Below are 22,896 nucleotides of genomic sequence, written 5' to 3' on the forward strand. Positions count from 1 at the left end.
ACATGGAGAGCCAAACAATGTTAATGTGTTTTCCCTGAAAGCCAGTTGTTCCAGGTGTTTATTCTCTTACACTGACTTACCCCCCTTTCACGCGCTTTTATTCCTGCTTCCCGTATGACCCACTGTCAGAAATGCTGTTTTTTTTTTTTTTTCCATCAGTGGTGTAGCAGAGGGTTTGGCTGGAGATCAGACAAGGTTTTTGACATAAGCATTGAAGCTGCTTTGTCTTTAAAGCCACTAGCTAGCATCACTTGGACAGCGGATGAGTGTGAGGACGGACCCCTCTGGGCTCAGGCCTTCCACACCAGTGAATTATGTGCCTTGTGGCCAGCGAGGATAGTCATGTCTTAGTGTATAAACCATATCCTGCCTCACCAACTGGATTATGTTGGATTACAACTCAGCACATTCACCTCTTGGGCTGTAGCCAAAAGCAGGCCCTGGAAGACCAGGGGAACCTGCACAAAGGTCCAGGCAATCCCTTTGAAGAAGACAATGCTCTGACATTGTTCTTTCAGCACACACACTACCCCTTTATATTCAGATGTCTCACCTATTGATTTGCTCGCGCAGATGACAGATGTCACCGTGTGCCAGTGTCAAAGATCCTATTAAACCCCCAAAGCTACAATGGCACTCTTTAGATGAATAACACCAGCCCACCCTTCCCCATTTCCCTCTCCCATAGTCTCTCTTATGACTCTGCTCTCACTCCGTTTATGCAGGCGAATAGCAAAACAGCTGCAGGTCCCCTCGGATGAGCACGCCTCACTAAACTCGCCGACCTACTCGCCTCTCCTGCTACTTTATTATGTGGCAGCGGAGACAGTGCAAGGGCTGCTTTGGAGCAAAATCTACCTGCAGAATTTAATTAGGCAACTCTCACAGAGCTTGCTGCTGGAGAAATGTGGGCCAGGGGAGCTGGGACGGGGGACGGCAGACAGGAGGAGACGTGGGTATTGATTCCTGGTACTGGGAGAGAAAGACTTTGAAGCCTGCGGACCTCAAATCGATGCTGAATTTTGCGTCTAATGAGACACCTGCATTTTCTTTGGCCAGCAAAGGGCATCATAGCCCCAAATAACAGTTTCTCCATCTAATTTTTTTTTCTTTACTCATAAATTCACTCTCTGTAGTTCAACAAATAATGGTGATCGATTCTTCTATGCTCTGAAACTCTTTTATTAGTGCCCACTAGACTTTCAACCAAAGCAACTTCACCCCCTGCACCCGTATTAGTTCTGTCAGACAATGCCTTCCTTTTCCTGTTGATGGAACAAGAATTTGACCTTGAGCTTTTACTTTTTAATCTACATGCAAAGACAAATTGGAGGCTGGTAAAAATTGTCTTGTAGGATCTAATTTTACAAATGAATAAAAATTCAAATACAACTGGGTGGATAGATAAAATGTGTGGATATGTAATGGTATGACTGATATTTCTGTCTTTTTCTTGAAAAGATAAACAGATATTGGTGAAAATGATTAACATTTTCAGTGGAATGACTAACTTAGTTCTTCATTGCATATCAGAGCTTCTGCCTCACAGAGCTCTTCCCCCGTGCCTCTCGCCACACTGCTCCTTCAGACTAGGGGCAGCAGTAATTAGAAAGCACCTGGCAGAACTTTGCATATGCTGAGTTTTTCATACAAACTACTTCTCAACGCCACTAAGAACAGTGGTAAACGGCATAATGGACCAACATTGTTTGTGATGATGTGGTGGAGTGTCAGAAAGAGTAGGAGCTTCTTAAAGAGACAGGAGCCATTTTCAAAATGTCAAAATGGGAAGTCAAATTTCTTTTAAATTATGTTTATGTATACACGACATTTTTGCAATAATTAACAGTAACATAGCGACTTGACTGTGCCATAGATTGGCACTATGTGCCTGGAAAATACACAATGCCTCTCCTTTAAAAAATAAATGTACACATTTCTTTATTTGAAGGGATTCATTTTAAATGCAGACAATATTTGACAAGTAATTCCTAATTATATTATTATTTTTTCCATATTTTAATGACACTGACTAGAAACGGATCATATATTTATACCTTTTAGAGTGCCAACACAATAGTTTTTAATTGATGTGACAGGGTGCGTCCCCTAAGTTGTGCTTCAATGTGAATTATCATTTTTTTCAATCCCTTTTGAACTATTCTCCGTTCCCTACAAAAATAGCTCATTTTTATAAATGATTAATCCCCTTTCTCTGTAATCAGAGGCAAAGCCTTCATCTGTAATCACAACATTCAAATGATTAATATAATTGCTAACAAGTGTTCTGCATGTCAGCACAACCTAGAAAACAGCAAAAAATTTGACCACTCTTTATATTCAGTGGCTTTACTCATAAAAGAGCATTAACTGCAAACAGATATACATGCTCTAATTTGGTGTTTGTGCTCTATTGTAATAGCAACATGACAGCTGCTCAAGACAAGTGTATTTAACACAAACGTTTAAATACTGGAACTTAAAAAACCTACATAAAAGAACAAGTAAACTAGCAATTTGGAGTAGAATAGCTTTGTAAAGTACTGGTATACTTGATTAGACAAATGACTATTAGTGCAAATCAGCTAATATCAAACTTGAAACATGTAATGTAAATGAACTCTACAGCATAAAAATAACAGCATTTACCTGTTTTTGAGTTGAAGTAGTTGTTGGCTCAATGAAACTAACTAAATAGTTGCATTTTATCACCGTGTACTGAGACTGTGGCTCTCAGCATGTGCTGCATTATGCAATCTGATGCTTATATCCAAACTCTGTTGTGCCCATCTCCCAGGTAAAGCTCTCCTGGGCCCTCCACGGTTGTACCAGGAGCTGCAGGAACTTCAGCATGACCTTTCAGTTGTGGAAGAGGTTACTCTGCTAGTGGGCACACTACAGGGGATATACCAGGTACGTCTTGAAACCTACATATTGCACTTAATCTCAAAACATGTAAAGACCCCATCTCCCACCCCCATAAATAAATAAATAAATGAAAGCCAAATGGCAAAGTCTCAGCTGAAGCTGTTCAGATCACCAAAACTTAGTCTGTTCTGTTCACAAGCATCACATCACTGCACAGGCTAGGTTGTTCCAGAATATGTATGCTATTATTTTTGGCCTTTGAGAAAAACACTCACAGAGAGACTGATGCTGAAGAATTAATTTAACTTATGCCAAGAGTGCTTTTAGCATCACAAATTATTTGTGACCAAGTTATCAAAAGATGGTAAATTAAAATGTTTGATTCATAGAAGTACAACTTGCCAGCAGAGGCTCACCTCACAAAACATTTGAAACCTCTCAAGACTATAAGAGGAACAACAGAGAACCCATTAAGATACTTAAACAAGATGGACACATTTTTCAGCTTTTTCACCTGAAAAGAAAAAAGATTTTCAAGATGTTATTAAAATAAAACTACTTTTTCAAATTATTAATTTGCAGAAGCACATGTTCTTCCATCTTTCTCCCCTAGAATAGTTCCACAAGGTTGGGAATGAGATGTTCTCACTGATACAAAAGAAACCATCGACACCCTCCTGTACTGTACAAATCAGTAGCCTTCCTTGTAATTTTCTGGTATCACATTTACAGCACTACATGCTACATACAGTAGCACAACCAGGGAGGTAGACTCCAGTAATCACCCGAGTTTCACTGTCTAATGGCTGCACCTTTGCTTCTCCGGGCTTAATGAGCACAATGTCCTCAGGAGAAGTGATGCTGGTCTGGCACTTAATGGCTGGTATTCCTTTCCACCTAGTTATAATACTGTCTGTTGAAAAAAATAAAATAGGCAAAATACTTCTACACAGCTCATTTGCTGCAGAAAATTGATTTCATTCTATTTGACTTGAGGGTCCAGGCTTTACTATGAAATGGATGTCAGAACTGAAATAAATTCAGAGTTATATTTGAGTGAATGAACAAGATTGCACAGTTTATTATCTGAAGAAAATTGGTTCAAACAATGCGCTGCAGGTTTTGCAAAAAAAAAAAAAAAAAAAAAAAAAAAACATACCATAGGACTGTGAGCTTTTACAGGATGTACCTTTGGTTTCTGTGTGCATGACTTGTGCTGTGTGCTTGATGACCCGTGCATGCCTTAGTTTAGAATCAGCCACTTTTAAATATGTGTGTCTTTCTTTCAAAGAACCTAAACACCACCGTGTCCCAGGACTGGTGTCTGGCTCTGCAGAGGCTTATCCGCATCAAAGAAGAACAAATCCAGTGTGCTAACAAGTGTCGCTTACGCCTGCAGGTGCCTGGCAGGCCAGACAAGTGAGTAGAATTTTACATAAGGTAAAGCTCTAATTGAAACTTGCAGCTAATGGCATATTTGGGAATCAAAAAATATGACAATAAAATTTGAGACAACACAAAATGATGTCCTCATTGTGGTAGCTTACTAAAAGGTTTTTAATTTTGATATTATTTTAATGGTAATTATACCAGACTAACAAAGGAATAGTCCAGTTTTATTTTATTTCAGACAATACATCAAAATTACACAAGAGAACATTATGATAATGAATGGTGAAAATAAGAATATAAATTTGGTTAGTCTAGTCTGTTTATATAGCACAGATTTAAAATAGAATCTCATGGAATATAAAATATGATATAGTTTAATTATTTTTTCATATGTTTTACCACACGTCTAGCACAACAGGGGCACACAAAAGTATATGTTTTCAGGACAATCTTTGAGGTTTGTCTGTGAAACACAGATCTTAAGTTAGATGTGATATTTTATTTGACATACAAAATTGGGTCTTCCAAAACTTTCTGACTTCTTCAGGACAAACTTCAGTGTGTTTTATTGGAATTGTATGTGACGGCCCATCACAAAGTAGTACAACAATACAGGAATTGGGACAGATGAGGCCAAAATTGCACTTTTTGACCTACATACACCTGCAAATCACCCTTCATTGTAACCACCATCTTCATTGTGAAATATGAAGATGGTGGTTGCATAGTGACAACACTATGCAGCTGTTTTGGATGGGAAAACGGTCCTACTAATTTAGAGCATAACTTTAAAAATAATTACACATTTTATTTAAAACAGTCAGTGATCGTTTCCAGGAAAGTAAAAACGACAAACATTAAGAGACATGTAGCAGTGAATCACAACGCGTTAGAGCCTGCAAAAGACTGAGACGGAAGTTAAACTTCCAGATGGGACAACAGTCATAAACATACAGTCAGACTAACACTGCCCATCCTTCCATCCATTATTCAACACGCTTATCCCTTTTTGGGGTGGGGTTTGTAGCGTAATATGAAACTTAAATTCCTCTTTAATTGTAGTCTCTTTACTGATTATTATTTTAAAATGAAGGTTGAATAAAATATGAAGTAGAATAGAAAAAAGATGTGTGTCTGCATATTTTAGAATTGAAAGTTTATTAAATTGAGAGAAAAACTGCTTAATTTTTCTGGGATCCTACAACATCTCATATTTCTGGGTTCAGAAGGACAGCTTGTGTAAAACCATTTTCTCACCTTCCATTAGGAAGTGAGGTGACATATGGTATCTCTTATTACTGAGGATCATTGGGCAACTGGAACACCTTTGCATTTCTACAAATTAAATATGAGAACAGTTTGCTCTGCCTTGTGGGGATAATTGCCTAACTAGAGTATATTTTTTTTAATTCTTTGCATGAATAAATAAAAAAAGTCACAAAATGTTCTGTTTGTATAATTTATTGGATTTGCTCTGCTTCACTTGAACTTTTTGCATAGCTTGGACTACCTACAATTCATGATGAAAATCTATGGTACATTACTTTTCATTTTAGGGACTGATCTCTCAGTCTGAGGGTTTCCTAGTTTAAGTTTACACTTCAAAATGTGTGACGGAGTTTATATAACCACTTGTAAAGAAAGAGTTTGTAAGGGCTTTACTGTCTGCTTCTTTTGAAGATTAAGGCTTAGATGGTCAAAGAATCAAAAGCTCTGTTGAGGAATATGCATGGTTTTCTTTTAAGTTAGTTAAATTTTGGTTTATGACTGAATCAGTAATTTGATTATATACTTTAGTTTCAATCTCAGTTTACTGTAAACTGGAATATTGTGACCTGTGCAGTGATTCATCCAACCATACAGATCCAGACATGGTAAAACGCTAAATGTCGAAGGGAAACATGTTTCAATTTTGTTCTCTTTGCACTGTTTTGTAATATACTGCTGTATTTTACAGAACAGTCTTTCTGACATTTATCGTTTAACCTCTCTTTGTGTTCTTTTTTACAGTCTCTGCATTTTTGTGGAAATGTAATTTTTTAAATCCTCTATGAAATGTAGTTTTCTCAATGCCTCAACCTCCATGAAAGCTCTATAATTAACCAAAATGCAATGAAGTAAGAATAGGAATACCTCGTGGATTGAAAGCTTCTGGGCACAGCAACAATGGCAAATGTACAAAGTTTTTCCCTTTGACCTTGTCGTCATCTCTGATTCAACCACAGATTCACTCTGTATTTAGAATTTAAATGTTGGAGGTGGGGAGGATCATGGGTTTAATCAGAGAAGCAGTCTTCGTTTATCTCAGTTTCACATGTGCAATCAAACAGACTCTTGAAGTGGCTTCACTGTCATACATGAAGTTTAAAATATGGAGGTGAATTTATGTGGGTGGCATGATTACTGAAGGACTGAACACCTACTTAGAGAACAACAAAGATGGCAAGAAGAGAGTGTATGAGTAGCTTAGAGTGTTACAGAGGAGCTGCTGGGAATAGCAAATAATGGCAGATTATAATGGATCCAATTTTGTGGCTTCTGTTGGGAATTGGATAAGAAACAAGCAGGGGGGGACAGAAAGAGAAAGATTGTGATAAAGAAGCTGGAGCCCTGCAGAGACAGAATAAGCAGAACGAGGAGAGGAAGAAAGAGAGTGAAAGTGATGAGCGACCCCCTCCATGAAAGACTTGGCTTGGTGCCGGCAGGGCAGTGGCAGTCAAAGTAGAGGGCCTAATGCTTCAGAGCCAGGGAGAATCAAACTGTGCCAAGCCAAGTTAAAGTGACAGCTTGAGCAGAGTAGCAGCTCAGATCAGTTCTCCCACATCTCCCAGCTTCCTCATCGGCTGTCACCCCAGGCCTGCAGGGCCAATCTGCTTACTCAGATGTTTGGTGGAGCCAGATGTCATGCTTACAACAGAGCCCCCAAATTCCCCTTAAAGAGGTAACCTATTTGCTGAACTCTTGCGATAATGTTGTCAGAAACTGCATTGACAAGGAGATTTTCCACCTCATGCATAGGTGCCTGCTATATATATTTGTCTTTAAGATTTAGATGATGTAGTCCAGGGTTTCTCAGTTCCTGTCCTCAGGGTCCACTGCCCTGCATGTTTTAGACACGTCTCTGCTCCAGTACACCTGATTCAAATGATTGCACTAGCTCCTGCATGTCACCAAGTGCTGCAGAAGCCTGTTAATCACCCACTTATTCAAGTTGGGTGCAGTAGAAGGGGAACACCTAAAACATGCAGAGAATTGAAAGCACTAATGTAGACCAAGACCTGGGCTTAAATCATGCAAGGAAATGGTCCTGGGATTTGGGGAGCAAGAGAGATGGATATCCTGAAGGCAAACAGGGTCAACTTTTGGTTGTGTGATAGCAATCTAATTGAGGTTGGGCCTCGGTGTTGGACGGTTGGACCACCATGAGCCTGGGGGCACAGGGTGACAGGTGGCACAGCGGGTGCTCAAATCATTTTGACACTACCCAGGGTGTAATAGTGGCAGATTGCAGGGAACAGTACTGGCCAGACTCTGTCTGCTGAGATTCTTCCACAAACGCACCAACACATTCATAAACATGTTTATGGAAAAGTTAGATTTTTTTTTCTCTCTTTCTCTTCCTGCTTCCTTTTGCTACTAATTTGACAATTAATCAGCTTTGTGCAACATTACTTCCAGCATCTGTGCTTGCGAGTTACACATCTTCACTCAAGCTTCCTGGTGACAAATGCAAGTGCACTTAAGCAAGCATATGTTTCAATAAAAGTGGCACACATTAAGAAACATACATCCACACGCCTGCATTTGGTGTTGAGCCTTTTCTCTGCTGGTGAGAGAGTGGTACCGCAGCAGGGACCCCCTGTACTGAGTTGGTCCCCTCCTGTCTGCCCGGGAGCAAGTCTCTGCAGTCAGGCAGCACATCACAGCCTCCACACTGCAAACAGACGAGTATGTGGAGAGAATCCTGACTGCTGCCTCAAAGGCACCCTCCTACGTGTGACAGCAGTTCATTAACATCCACTTTAGGTGCATATGCAGGAGCAACCAAAGGCCCCGATATGGGGACCATGCTGTGGCATGCAGCAGATATAGAGTTCAAATTTTATAGTTAAACTAAATGTGTTTGTTTATTTTCTTTTTTCTTTGCCAACCATCTCCAAGCACAGACTGCTCATGAGGGGACCTATCATTTTTGCTTAAAAGAGAGTATTATTTGCAGATGACTTACTATTGTAAGGGCAACAAGTCTGTTCATACTTTGAAGACTGATACTTACCCAAGTCATCCTCACTGCCTTACTCATCCAGATAGACAAGTCTCGCTCTGACTCCTCACGGACCATTTGTGTTTAAATTTTGAATTTATATATATATATATATATATATACTTTTCCTGTAACTATTCTAATCAGCTCTCAATCACTGTCAAACATTCAGATTTGTGTGAAAGAGTATAAAGATGTTGCATTTATCAGTCATCACCAGTTACAGTTAAATTGCTTTCTGTTGATAAGATCTGGGAAACTGTAAAAACTGCACAAAGATTATACTCAGATAGAAAACTATGGATAACTTCCCTGCTTTAATTGCTATTTTGAAGGAGTTTGCTTTGAACTCTTAACTGTACATACAGTATACATTCTCACAACCCCATTGAATGTGTGATGCTTATGGATAGATTTTATTTGAAGTAGGACGCATGAACGGTTACCAGCTGTAAAAACGTAGGTACAAAATACTTTATAATATTTTGTCATCAGGATAAATATAAACACAAGCAAAATTAATTTAGGCTGTTTGAGTAAAAATCTAAACTGAGTCACTTTAATTGTAATTTTTCATGACCTGCAATAGTGTGTAGTAAACATATAAAATGCATCCTATTGTCAGAACATTATTAGACAGAATAATAAACTAAAGATTCTGCAAACTAAAGATTGCAGAATCTTTATATATGAAGCAAAGGACCATATATTTATACAGAAGCTGTATTCTCGAATGTTTCAGCCAATCAGAAAATGTTTAATAAATTGTGCCTATGTGGCAATGCGGTTCTTAAAATAGCAGGGTATTTTTATAAGTTGGGTTATAGTTAAAATCATTTCTATTGTGCTTGTTTTATAGTGACAAAAAAAATAAAATAAAAAATAATTAAAAAAAGAACAGCAGAACAAATTTGTCTGCTGTTCTTTGACAGCAGACAAATTTGAGTCTTTGTTTGTAGCCATGCAGAGATGGGAACAGATGCTCAGAGAATCTGTTTTGCAGGGGTATCAAGCTTTGTGGAGTTATTTTAGAAGTGATGCTTGCTCCAATCACTCATGTTGGTTGTGTTAATGTAAAAAAGTGTGATTAGCAAAGTGGGAAGATGAGAATATACATGCAGAGAGATGTTTGGTGGACACTGTTGGGGACAAAATGTTTAGTTTTTCAGGAGTCAGGGTCTTGGTCTTGAGTAATATGTGACCTGCTTATGTTAATGGAATCCTGTGCATCCTGTGCAGTTCTACACATTAATAATGTACTCAGTCTTCCCAGGTCACCTGGCTGCTCCCTTTTCTTATGTCCATTGTGTAATTTATTCAACTGACCTTTGCCTCTGATTACAAGCAACCCAAGCAGGTTGTTTTAATTGCATCAATTACCATACACCTCTATGTTTCCTTTGTTATGATAGGCTGATCTTAAATAGGTGCAAAGCATGGAGCCTACTGTCACTGTAATCATATCTGAGCTGACTTGGTGCAGAGCAGACTAGTATGACAAAAGTTAAAAAAATATATATTTTCCCTATTCAGGTATTGGCATATGTGTACCATACGCATTTCATTCGGTTTACTCTTACAATGTTTTATCCTGACTCAGTTTTAAAATTTACACCTCCATGAAGTTGATAAAATTATGCATTTTTATTGTGCATGTGGTGGTGTTGTGTATTGTGTATGGCAGTGTTGTGGTACTCGAGATCGGTCTTGGTCTCGAGTCCGGTCTTAAGACCGTTTTCTGATGGTCTCGGTCTCGTCTCGGACTCGACCGCATTTGGTCTCGGTCTTGTCTCGGTCTCGGGCGCTGAGGACTCGGCATTTTATTTCAAGACCAGTCGAGACCGCAACTGTGAAAATATCACTAAACGTACAGCATACTGTCCAGTTTATTTGTTAACATCTTTGTTTTCAGTGGATGCAAAACGCACCGATTAAAATCCAAGCAACTACGTGTTTCTGATACTCCCCCCTCCCCACCTTTCACTCGTGCGCAGCGCTACTCCCTCCTCCCTCCTCCCCCTCCCCCTCCCCACCTTTCACTTGCTCGGCGCTCCAGGACATGCTCAGTGGTTTTCTCTCAGCGGCAGAAAATGTTTGTCTAATCGTCAGTAATATAATAGCGCTGCATAAATAGTAAGAAATCCGATGGCCACAGCTAACTCAGCAGCGCTTCGCTTTCACAGACGGTAGACAACGTCTAACTATTTTCGTCACTTAGAAAAGTAGCTCAAAGAAGGTAAGCTCCGTTAACGTGATGTTAGCAAAGCTAGCTGTACAGAGACACATAAGAATTTGTGATGAAAAAAAGTCACTCACTGTCTGAGTTATTGTGCGGAGATGTTGACTGTCTTGTCGCATATATAGGACAACGCTGTGTCCAAAAGTCTGCAATATAGTGATGTGACATTCAGAAACAGTCGATTCTTCTCCACGGCTCTTTACTTATAGATAGGACTGGAGTGTCACTCACTGAGAGCCGTTGTTCTATCAGATTACCATACACTGTCAGAGTAGCATACATGCAGTGAGTACCATGCCAGCGCATGCGCATTAAGAAGTCCGACCGTCAGAGGAGTTGTCAGTTCACCACATGCAACAAGTTATGACGAAAATAAGTCATTAAATTGTTTTCAATGATAACTATATAGATATACATGTGTTGTCATGGTTTCAAAGTGTATTTAAAGCAGGTCTGGCTGCAGCTGGAGTAAGCTACAACACAGGCCCGTGTAAAACTCACTTAACCGCTAAGTCAGGACGCTCTACGTCATGATTCTATGTTGCTAGCATACATGCAGTGAGTACCATGCCAACGCATGCGCCTTAAGAAGTTCGACCGTCAGTGGAGTTGTCAGTTCAGCATATGCAACAAGTTATGACAAAAATAAGTCATGAAATTGTTTATAATATGACATAATATGATAACTAGATAGATATACATGCGTTGTCATGGTTTCAAAGTGTATTTAAAGCAGGTCTGGCTGCAGCTGGATGCCATACAACTGTTAATAACTGTTAATAATGATCTACGTCATGATTCTATGTTGCTGATTAAATAAAATCATATTGTAATGACAGCGTATGCATGTCTGAGCTAAGCGTACGACTATCTGACAATGTATGCTGATCTGACAGAACACCGTGAGTTCGTGCTAAGCGTATGACGATCTGACCTGACAGAACACCCGTTCTTTGTTCTTGTAATGCTCTGTGTACACTGCATCATTATTTTATTTAATTATGTACGTTGATATTTAAATTAACAAATAACTAAAACACAAGAAAGAAAGAGCATGCACAGCATGCACTCTTTGATTGTTTTTGTTCAAAGTGGCAGCTGTAATGTCTGCCATGGTGTCAGACTACCTGGCTTCATGTACTGGGATAGAGAGTGAAAACGGTCACGATGAGCGCCTTCTGTTTGGTTACTTCTTGCTTGTTGCTCCTTGGTCAGTGTTCGTAGCTGAGCGTTATTTACCGTCAGGGCATTGCCTCAATTGCTATGTTTAATGGTGCAGACAGTGGTGGTTTCTTACATGAGCAATATGGGCAAATGCCCAGGGTGTTATGTTTTTAGGATGGCGCGAGACCATCACACATTGTAACACAGAAATGGAATATTTAATATTGGTAAAATGTATTAAGTATTTAATATGTAGGTGTTTTTTATGGGAATATGGATCTTTCAGATTATTTTGAGAAGCAATTTCGATCATATTTTACATTTTATTGTATCATGTAGCGTGGACCGCTGGTCTTGGTCTTGACTCGGTCTCGGACCCCAAAAGTCTTGGTCTTGTCTCGGTCTCGATACACTCTGGTCTTGGTCTTGACTCGGTCTCGACTTTCATCGGTCTTGGTCTTGACTTGGTCTCGGACCCTAAAAGTCTTGGTCTTGTCTCGGTCTCGATACACTCTGGTCTTGGTCTTGTCTTGGTCTCGGGTTAGGTGGTCTTGAACACAACACTGGTGTATGGTGTTTAGAGCCAATTCCAATGGAGTAAGATGCGCTAACTAGAGTTCAGACTGTTAAAACTTCACTTCAGAGAGTGTTTTAATCACAGGTAGTTTTGTAAGGTTGAAATCATTTCCTTACAAAAATATGGGTATTTTTTACTTTTCTTTCATGCCAATAAGCCACTATGTAGTAAAATATCCCTAAAATGTTTTAAATGTCTTGTTTTCTTAATGCTAAGTGGAGCTAAGCTAAAATTAGCTAAATGTTAAAGTACTGAAAACATAGCTATTTTCTGCTGATGTAGTCGAGCGCAGCGATCCTTGTTGCTCAAAAACAATATTGCTATTTACAGTATTTGTGACTAAGATTGTTAAAACAGCAAAATATTAGAGCCTGGGTGTTAATTCTGCTACTCCAGATTAATAAATTAATCAGTGTGGTAATTTAAAGATTATGAATCAAATTTTAAAGGCTATTGGTTTCACCCTCCCGTACATAATAATACACAATTGGCTATTAGTTTTTGCCTGGAGGGAATCTTCCTACAATAGTGACTGCTAGGCAATACAGATTTCACATTTCAGCACCAAGGAGAGTTCCTGTCACTGGGTCAGTGGAAGCTACAGCTATTTTTGAGCCCGTGTGTGTTTGTAATCCTGAATTTGATGCATCAAGCCCAAATCATCCCACAATGCTTTGCATGGTTTGAAGAAAAGCTTGAACTGAAACAGTGTTAGTCTGAGTACAATTTACACATAACGAACAAAGGAGTGAATAATTGCATAAAGGTAATTGTCAAAGGTGTTCACATTTAATACCAATCATGGCTAATCAAGGCAAAAAAGAACACTTAGTCAAACATGTAGATGTGATTGCCTATCAAAGTGAAGAAAATGTCTGCAGCTAATCACAGTAAACAAAAAATTACTTATTATTCATTCAAATATAAATATGTAATTGCCCTCCTCCAAAAGCAAGGAGGGGATGTTTGACTTTGTACATGTGGCTCACAGAAGTTCACTCTTTGAATTAAACAGAAGGCAGAGTTAATCAAAAATATATTGCATAGCAAAATAAAATAAAAACAATAGCAACAGCTGTGTACGAGGCCAAAGCTTCATCTAGTATTTCCTGGTATACAGCTTGCAGCATAAACCAACTAATCAAAATTAAGTTTACTGTTTGTGGATTATTTTCATTACTTTTTCAACATATGTAAAATTAGGCATAATGCATAATGGGCATATGAATCGTATTCTGTTTTCTATTTCTTTGTCATTCTATAAAAGCTTTTTTCTTTTTCTTTTTTCGGGGGTGGTAAATGTAGAATTTGATTCCACCACCCTCCACCCCGCATCCTCAACTCCTCTGTGTTTGTCCAGGGACAGCTTGATAATTTTTTTCTTCTTTTTTTTTTTTTCCTTTTCACATTCCTACATGTTGACACAATCACACTTGGAGGCAAACAACAATGGGTTCCCACTGTGGTTGCACATTGTCTTTACTCAGCATCATCCCAACCATTTTTTTGATGGTACTGGCTTGGTACTCAAATTCAGTTCCTGAAATGTATTTTTTCACTCACAATTGTATTTCTCTTCTGGCATATCTTTATTAATTGTTTTAATGCTATGTTAATTATGAAAATGGAGGTAGATATTTCCTTATTTAAACAATTCTTGTGTTTTGCTATGTAAAAATTGTGGTCTTTAACTTTTCTCAAAAAATATAAAACTTTACCATTTAAGTACAGACATATATATACATGACATAATCTAAAACGCCATCCTTTTGTAGAACTAATGTACCCAAAATCACTTCTTCTTTAAAAGCCAAAAGTTTAAAGAAGATGATTTTTAAATCAATTGTATATCTTAAGTCAGGGATGGTCGTTGCCATTGGAATGATTTTGTGTGGCCCTTGACCACAACTCAAGAATGGGATAAATTATATTTAGGTAATTTAGTTTATTGGGTAAAAATCAAAAGAAAATGCTACAATATTAAGAAAATAATAATCATAATCAAAATTTTGTGCTCATTCAAGCTATGATGACTTTTATCTCATCATTGTGTCTTCCTTAACCAAAATTGTCAGAGGTCCCTGTCTTAAGTGCTTGGCTTTGATGACCTGGTCCAAAGATGTATCATTTCTTTTCTTTACTCTTCAGATACATTTCCTGTAGATTGCTGCTTTTTTTTTTATCCTTAACTAGTTTTTATTATAAATATTGACACCATGGCAAGGATATTATTCTCACCTAAATTTATTCTGCAGAGTTTTGCCTTATGAACTTGCTGTATGCTTGTGAGATTTGGAAGGGTTGTGGGAAAATCCTTCTCCCCAGTCCTAAGTTAAGCTTCTGTGGCCAGGAAGTATTTCTTAGAATAATCACCATCTTACACTGGCATGGACAAGGTGAGCACCAGTGATGTTGGGAGATGCTCATTATTACCTTAGTCAGGAAGGCACAGTAACATCACCAATATAGCCACCAATAACATTTCCCTTGAAATGATTTTCTTAGATGCTATTTTTCAATTGAAAATATTTTTTTGTTGTTGCTTTATGTATTGCTTTGTTAGCATGTAATCAACCAACAAGATTAACTTGTAAGGGTGTGTTTATTGTGTTGGTTGAAGCTTGGTTGTTGCAGGACAGCGATTACAGACGCACTCACTGAGAGCGTCTGTAATCAGAACTGTGTCTATAATAATAATAATAATAATAATGGAGGATGTTGGGTTGCGGTCTGAGAGAGGAATTCAAATGATTGTTTTTTAAGGCTTGTTCATTTTTTGTTATTGTTTTATTTGGGGTGTTTAAAAATACACTGAAATACTACCTTTCAGTGTATTTTTTAATAATACTCTGAAATTATTTTCTTAGATTCACTTTAACTTTTTCAAATGCTTTTTCAAGCATGCAGTCACAGACAGTTGGGATACAACACATATTGTGCTTCATGTTAAAAAAAAAGCAAATTAATGCAACAAAATCATGATTTGTTTTTTTTTTTCCTGTTTATTATTTTAAGCCAAAGTTATCATAATAGATCCAATTAGTTACTTTCAAATGCCGTTTTATTGTATTCCCAGCCATGGAGATGAACCCCAAAATAACTGTGCTTGAGTATTAATGTTGTATTAATTAATGTGCTTGAGTATTAATATTGTATTAATTTCTGCAGCCTTTTGGAATTATTTCAGATGGGAACATTGCCCTCTAAATATAACGCTACAGGCTCTTTTGTCTGTCTGAACATTGATAAACGTTTGTAAATACCAAAAACAAAATATTGTCTCACTTTGTCTCTTTTCTCCACGCAATGATTCTGGTCAGGCATAATACAGTGAGTCAAGACTAACAAATATAGTGACAGAGGTTGCAGCAGCTTTAGCATTTTACAAATTTAGAATCCTTTAAGATTTCTCAACTGCAAATCCGAGTTTCTATCCGGCACACTGGGTTTCAGGAGGATGAAGGTGAAGTGCCACCAACACTCACATCTGCATTTGTCCCGTTCTTGTGCATTACTGTCACAGCTGACCTGCCCCCTTAAATCACTGGGTCATCTTCTCCCGTTGCTCCTCACTTTGCTCTGCTTTCTCTCAGTCCTATTCCCCTTTTGACTCTCCTTACTCTCCTAGTTCTCCTGGTGTCCCCTCTGCCGGCACACGTGAGCTCGTTCTCTATTCTGGCCGCGCAGCACACCTGCACTGCGGCTGTCAGTCACTGGGCAGCGGAGAGAAATGGAAACTGCTCTCAGTTTAGCATGTTTGATGCTGTGTGTGCATGAAGTACTACCTAAAGAATCAAGAGAAGTGAAAAGCAAGGAGCTTTTCACGCCTCGTCTCTCCCTCTTTCTTTGGCAAATTGCACATGCTACGTTTAAGAATGAGTAACTGAGTAACACCTCAGTGAGAAAATTCAACTTTTTCAACATGTCAGATATGTCTTTGCTTTGTTCCCATTTTGCATATGTCCCTCTCCTTCTTGCTATATGCATTTTTAAAATAGTTTGGACAAAGCACTACTAGGTATGGCAGAAAAAGAATTTCTGATTTCGTTCACTTCTCCACTCAATTACCTCCTAATAATGCTTAAGAGTGAAATTGGCTTCCTCGTGTGTGTCTGTCCTTGCATCCACCTTTTTCACACACTCTCTTCTTCCTTTTCTTTTCGTCTCCTTCTAATAACAACAGAATTGGTGTACAATTCACAGGTAGCTGGGAAAAGGCTATTTCTTTGGATAGCTACTCAATGCTTTCAAAAAGACAGCACAACTTCGATCAGGGAAACTACTTCTAGTTATGAGAAAGCTTGATAAATCTAGACAAGACAAGCTTTTCTGAATCACTAGACATTGAGTTCTTTCTAATTTTGAGGTTGTAATGCTAGTCTCCCTTTAGACTTACAGTAGAATCTTATTTTAGGTCAACAGAAATGGGGGGGAAGAAAAAAAAAACAAAGACAATACAATGAGTTCAAGCTCCAAGCTAAAAAAAAATGGACTAAGCAGGTGACAAAGACAGCCAAATGTCAAAGTGAACACCTGTATTTGGTAGAATCTCTGTTCTTACTATGTTGAGTGACTGCCCTGGAGGTGATAGACACCTCTGGTGTTCCTGCCAATTCCGTTCTGGGTTCCAGTCAGGTAATGAGCCATGTGCCCACTCAACCTGGCTGCTTTGATGTCTGACAGTAGTTTCTATGTTGCACAGAAGGAAGTGATTCACCCTTAGTTGATACCATTGCTCTTTTTTGGGGGGGTCCTTCATGATCAGACCGTTTGCCTGGGATACATAGCTTTTTGTGGGTTCCATCATTTAGCAGTTGATTAATTTGTGCTGCTAGTCTTTCATGGAGAGCAGTCAGGAAGCTGTGCTGTCTTGAATCTTTGTCATTATAATGTGTAGTGACTCTTGTTCTGGGTGATTGCTGTGGTCAACTCTTGCAGCCCCTTTCCATAAAAAAAAATTATCTGACATCTCCTGTCCCCCATTCAAATAACTGGAATATCACCAAAAGGAATGTTGAAAAAGAAACAAAACATCTATAATTTAACTTTGAAAAGTTCACTTCAGGTCACTTCTTGTTAATTTCTCCCAAACTTTTTAATGGGGTTTTCTTCATATTGATCTTAAGCCATTGCTGAAAATATATATTTTATTCCTGAAACTCAACTTTAGATTAATATTTTTATGTGAACAGGAAGCTTCATTAATTTATATGTTTTTTTTGTGGCTTACGCTCCTTTCAGTGAGAAAATGCCAACAGATCTTGGCGGCTATAGGGCAGTAATACAGAGCTTGCTTCTGAAGTCCATATGTGAATGCAGGCCATAACATAGAAATTAAATAACATTAATGCTCTAAAAGTTAATTTCTTAAAAAAAGTAATAATAATTCTAATGATATTCTGTTGTATTTAGATACATCTACATGTGTCTCCATTTCCAGTCTGATTTGTTTGGGTCTTTTTTAAATATTATTATGTTGTACCTTGAGCCGGCAGTCTCTAAAACAGCCCCCATATTAGACCTGAGCTTTTATGCGCGTTTCTTTCTCTCCACCTTTGTTTGGACCCACAATGGAGTGGATGGTTTTTTGGACAATCTCGTGTTTCATTTTTCTCTCAGCTGCATTGTGTTCAGAGGGCCACAAGAACAGCTACATTGTTCATACCAGGGATCAGCTGTTAGATTTCTGTGCCGCAGCTGTGCCGTTTCCCCACAAGCCTTCGATGTTACCCACGAGCTGAAGATAAAGAGACACGGGACCCATGCTGACTCTGGGTGTTTCAGCAGGGGAAGAAGGTTCAGGCCTGTTATTCCGTTCGTCATGGGAAGTGTGAAACATGCTGGTTGATCTAGTGGCGCTTACCTGTCATCAGAGGAACTGCTGGGAAATCAGCTAGATTCTGACCGAAACGTGGTGAACCATGCTCATCACAGAGAGACTCTTAACTATGGATGTTTTCATTTCTTTGGGTCAACACAATGACAGAGAGGAACTTTTGCTGTGTTTGTGTAAGACAGATGGGGACACTCTGGACACTTAGCTACCAAGGTTGCACTGGTAAGGGGACGATGCTAGTTGTTAAGATGAAGCAATGAATGGGGATTAGTTGAGCCAGAAATTGATTTCATACCAAACCAACTCTATGTCCATGTGTTATGAAAGATGGGTGAATGATCTGAATCAGTTCTTCAAAGGGTTTAATCAGAAAACTACCCATCCTCCAGTCCAGCCATCCCTGCCTTTTCAGTATCTGTCTGCTTTACCTTTCACACCTTTCAGCTCTTAGTCACCCACAACTCTCTCTGCTTCAAACGCTACATCTCCAAAACACAGAGCCCCACTCCACAACCGCTCCCTCTCAGCTCTACGTATGAGGTACAAGCTGTAAAGATCAAGGTGTGAGAAACTGCAGGTCCAGATGGAAAATGCATAGTGTCCTGAGGTGCTGTACAGACCAACTTTGTGGCATTATGGAACAAGTGTAATATGAGCCTGGAGCTATGAAAGACCTTCTTTGTGGTATCACAGCAAAAACATCCACCAGTTTGTCTGCCAGTCTGACAATGGAGTGGATGATGCCTCTCCTGCACTGAAAAACAGGTACATTTTCCTAAAGAATGAAACATAATCTGTGTCAGTGGATACTAAGCTGCCTCACTGGTGTCCCAAAGTACCAGGGTGCAGAACAGTGTGTTCAATATGTTGGTTTGCAGAGTGGGTCCTTGCAGAGTTCTACCCCCAATACTACAGACTCACCATCTTCAGATGATTATGCCATAGTTCATAGTGAGGATGATTTGCAATGCAGAGTGGACACAGGATATGTGGACTGGTACCAGTAGAACCACCTCCAGATCAATGTAGTGAAAATCAAGGAGCTAGTAGTAACTGGTGTCAGAAAACTCTGAGGTGTGAGAATCCTTGTTAAGTGGCGTTTTGACTAAAAATCTGCAAATTCCGTCCTGTCAGGCGACGGGGCCTGGATAATACCCGTGTTAAACGGACGGCGGAGTCCGGCGACGACAGGCGCTTAAATTCCGTAACAAAAATATGTTTTTATCTTTTTTAAATCTTTTTTTAATCTTTTTCTTTTTTTGCAAAATCTCTCTCTTTCTTACTGTTTATTCAATGTCACATGCTGTTCTTATTTTTTTTTTAATTATGTAAAGCACCTTGAAATGCCTTGCAGCTGAGATGTGCTATACAAATAAAATTTGATTGATTGATTGATTGATTGATTGATTGATTGATTGATTGATTGATTGATTGATTGATTGGTGACTCACCAACAAAAAAGTAAGCAAGATGTCTCACTACAGCCTGGTAATAAAGCCTGTGAAAGTGAACAATTAGAAGAAATAAAGAAAATCAATTATTCTGATATGAAGGTAGTAAGTTTATTATACACTATTTAAGATAATACTCTCTATTTTAACCCTTTGAGTATTTTTTGAGTGAGAAGGTGAGATAGAGAAATGGTAAAAAACTGTTCCATAGTTCTTAATAGTTGTGAATATATATATGTTTATATATAAATTACTCAAAACCATCACTACTATCAATAATAATAATAATATTAATAATAATAATTGTAATTAGAATGACTGACACATTAAAGAAAGTTTTTTAAAAATTTACTCACCCCATGCATTACGCTATTGCAGAACGAATGACCTGTTGCATTTTAAATGCACAAAGGAGCATCATGGTCCTTACAGCCAGCAGTTGTAAGAAGAAACAACCATCACTGCTCCCAAGACACACAAAGTTGTGTCAACATCCTTTCTGTTATTTGTGAGAGTAATATGCATAGATAAAAGAGTAAAGTTTGTAGATATTTTTATTACTTTTCTTAGAATCAACATATGCTGACATTCATAACTGTGTGTTCCAGGTTTTCTCCCAGAAGGCCTACTATATTTTGGAGTTAGAAAAATGTTTAAAGTTGGGAGAAAATTTGAAAATATCAAGAGCTTAATGTCTTATTTGAAGACATTAACAACACCTAAACACTAATTATAATTTTCCAGCCATTTTGCTACTGATATAATTACATTTTCTTGCTGATGGCCAATGGATAGTTAGACTTCAGAGTGGAGCTGTGAAGATCACCCTTCACCTGCTCTCTGCTGCTGTAGTTGGGTAGTTTGAGTTGCAAGTCATTGTTTGACACCTTGTTCAGATTCAGATATGAATAACCTGCTGTTTTTCTATGGCTCATTTGTCTTCATTGTATCATTTCTTTTGTTTTGTAGCTGCAAAGCAAAACCATATTATCATCCCTTTTTTTAAAATAAATGTGTTTGTTTACCACATATTTCACATCTAAATTACCTTGCAGTGACTGGGGCAAAATTCAAATAGTTTTACTAATGTAGGGTTTTGATATGCTAAAAGGCCCTGAGCAAACAAATGTAAAGTTATGCAAAAACAAAGGGCTATTTAAAAAAAACCATTTAACAATGGTAAATGGCTGTGAACAATACAAATTTAAATTGTGTATGACACAATATGAATTTCTTCAGTAAATTTAAAACTTTTTCTCAAATAAAATCAATGACTATATTAGATCAAGATTTATCAAGATGGTGTGTAATCATTCCTTAAAACAATGTGTTCTGAATATCAAATTCTCGCTGCCTACAAGCTTGAAAGGCACCTTAATCAAAAATATGGCAAATGGGATACACGAACATATCACCCACACCCTTATCTGAGTTTTTTGTTGCATGTTTTAAAGCATTACATAATGTTTGTTCTTCTCCTAAAACATTAAATTGTCCATCTTTCATATAATTGCAATCTGTGTCATTTGAATAATTTTTAAATTTTGGACAACTCACTAATTATTTGAGCATGCGTAGCAGGGATGTTTTGATTCATCCTCAAGGACACGTTGACATTGAGTTGAAAAAAAATTGAACCCTATGTGTTTTATTAGGATTCAGTCTCCTCCACTCTGGCTTCAACCTCTTGTGAGGGTTGGAAAATGCAGTTATTTTTAATTCAGAAAATGTGTAATGGATTCCAATAGTGACCCAGTTTCACAGTAAATGTTTATTTATTCATGTATCGTATCACAGGACAATAAACTCATTCATTCCCAATTATGTTTTCAGTGTTTATGCTCTTGTCTTTTGTTTAAACTCTGTGAAAGTCTCTGTAAGGTTAAAAGTAACTTTTGCTTATGAAAATCCCAATTCAAAAGATTTGAGCAAAATGACTTTCTAGGTATAACAATCACATTTAATTGTAAATGTATGTAAATGTGCTTTGGTGAGGTTCATTTCAAAGACTTCATTAGTTGTGGAGTCTCTATCATTTTGAAATTCTTTAGTTCTGCTTTTGTTCTTTCTTTCACACATCTGAGCTCTGGTCTCCAACTGTGCCAAAGCTTGATTTGGCTCCAAAAGGCTGTAACTGATCAGAGCCTGCCACTGGTTGTGCCAGCAAAGCCCACACATTAGTGGCTTTTTTTTTTTTCCTTCTTTGAGTGCTTGTGCCCACCTATAAGCGATTTACTGTGACCAGGCTATGCGATCATCAGAGCACGCTTTGAATATTTATGTGGAGGCTGAAAGCATACACTGAGGTGAATGACTGTAGTTCTTCAAGGAAAAAGCTGCTCTGACATAAAATCTTACTGTATTAAACTTAAATTTCCATGAAATGAAACACTGTCTGCTCCACTCAAGTCTTCTTTTCTCTGATTCGTTGTCTTTGGATTTAGCTTATTAAAGTCACATCAAGATCTAATTCTGTACTTTTCTGATTTTTGGTTAAGGTAAACCTTGAAATAAAGTATATATAGAATTCAACATAAGTTAACCCATTGTAACTGTAGTTGTATATTGATCTATTTGTCTGTGTTTGTCTGTGCATGTGTATTTTTTCTTTAGGTCTGGCCGTCCAGTTAGTTTCATGGTGGTCTTCAACACCCCCAACCCTCTTAGTAAGATCTCCTGGGTCAACCGACTGCACTTGGCCAAGATTGCACTAAGTAAGCACACATGAGATACTTACAGACTCACACACACACACACACACACACACACACACACACACACACACACACACACACACACACACACACACACACACACACACACACACACACACACACACACACACATCCACATCAACACACTCACCAAGAAGATCACTGTGTCATTTCTTCTTAAATAGGATGATGCAATGCAATGAAAGCACCGACAGTGTGTTCAACAAATGCTTGGATACATTATCACTGTTTTCTTCACACCATGTTAGTGAAGTGCACAACTGCTGTTGCAATTTATGTAATCAGGGATAAAATAAAAACCTTACTAACTAGGTCACTGAAAGGTTATGTACTGAGGAAAACTAAAAAATAGATAACATTATTAATTATT

At 38.1% G+C, this 22,896-nt stretch overlaps 1 protein-coding gene across 3 annotated transcripts in view; it reads left to right on the forward strand.

Annotated features, from left to right (window-relative positions):
- The window catches only part of arhgef10la (Rho guanine nucleotide exchange factor 10 like a), a 127,598-nt gene that overhangs the window by 50,287 nt on the left and 54,415 nt on the right, over positions 1-22,896 (forward strand). For all 3 annotated transcript variants that reach the window (XM_014985201.2, XM_088005775.1, XM_088005774.1), the window contains 3 exons: positions 2,798-2,913; positions 4,160-4,287; positions 22,405-22,505. In XM_014985201.2, the coding sequence (XP_014840687.2) occupies positions 2,798-2,913; positions 4,160-4,287; positions 22,405-22,505 (345 nt within the window). The remainder of the gene's footprint in view (positions 1-2,797; positions 2,914-4,159; positions 4,288-22,404; positions 22,506-22,896) is intronic.

This window comes from Poecilia mexicana, unplaced genomic scaffold (genome assembly GCF_051168715.1).
Source record: "Poecilia mexicana isolate PSO_F unplaced genomic scaffold, ASM5116871v1 scaffold_5, whole genome shotgun sequence".
In the NCBI taxonomy this organism is placed as follows: Eukaryota; Metazoa; Chordata; class Actinopteri; order Cyprinodontiformes; family Poeciliidae; genus Poecilia; species Poecilia mexicana.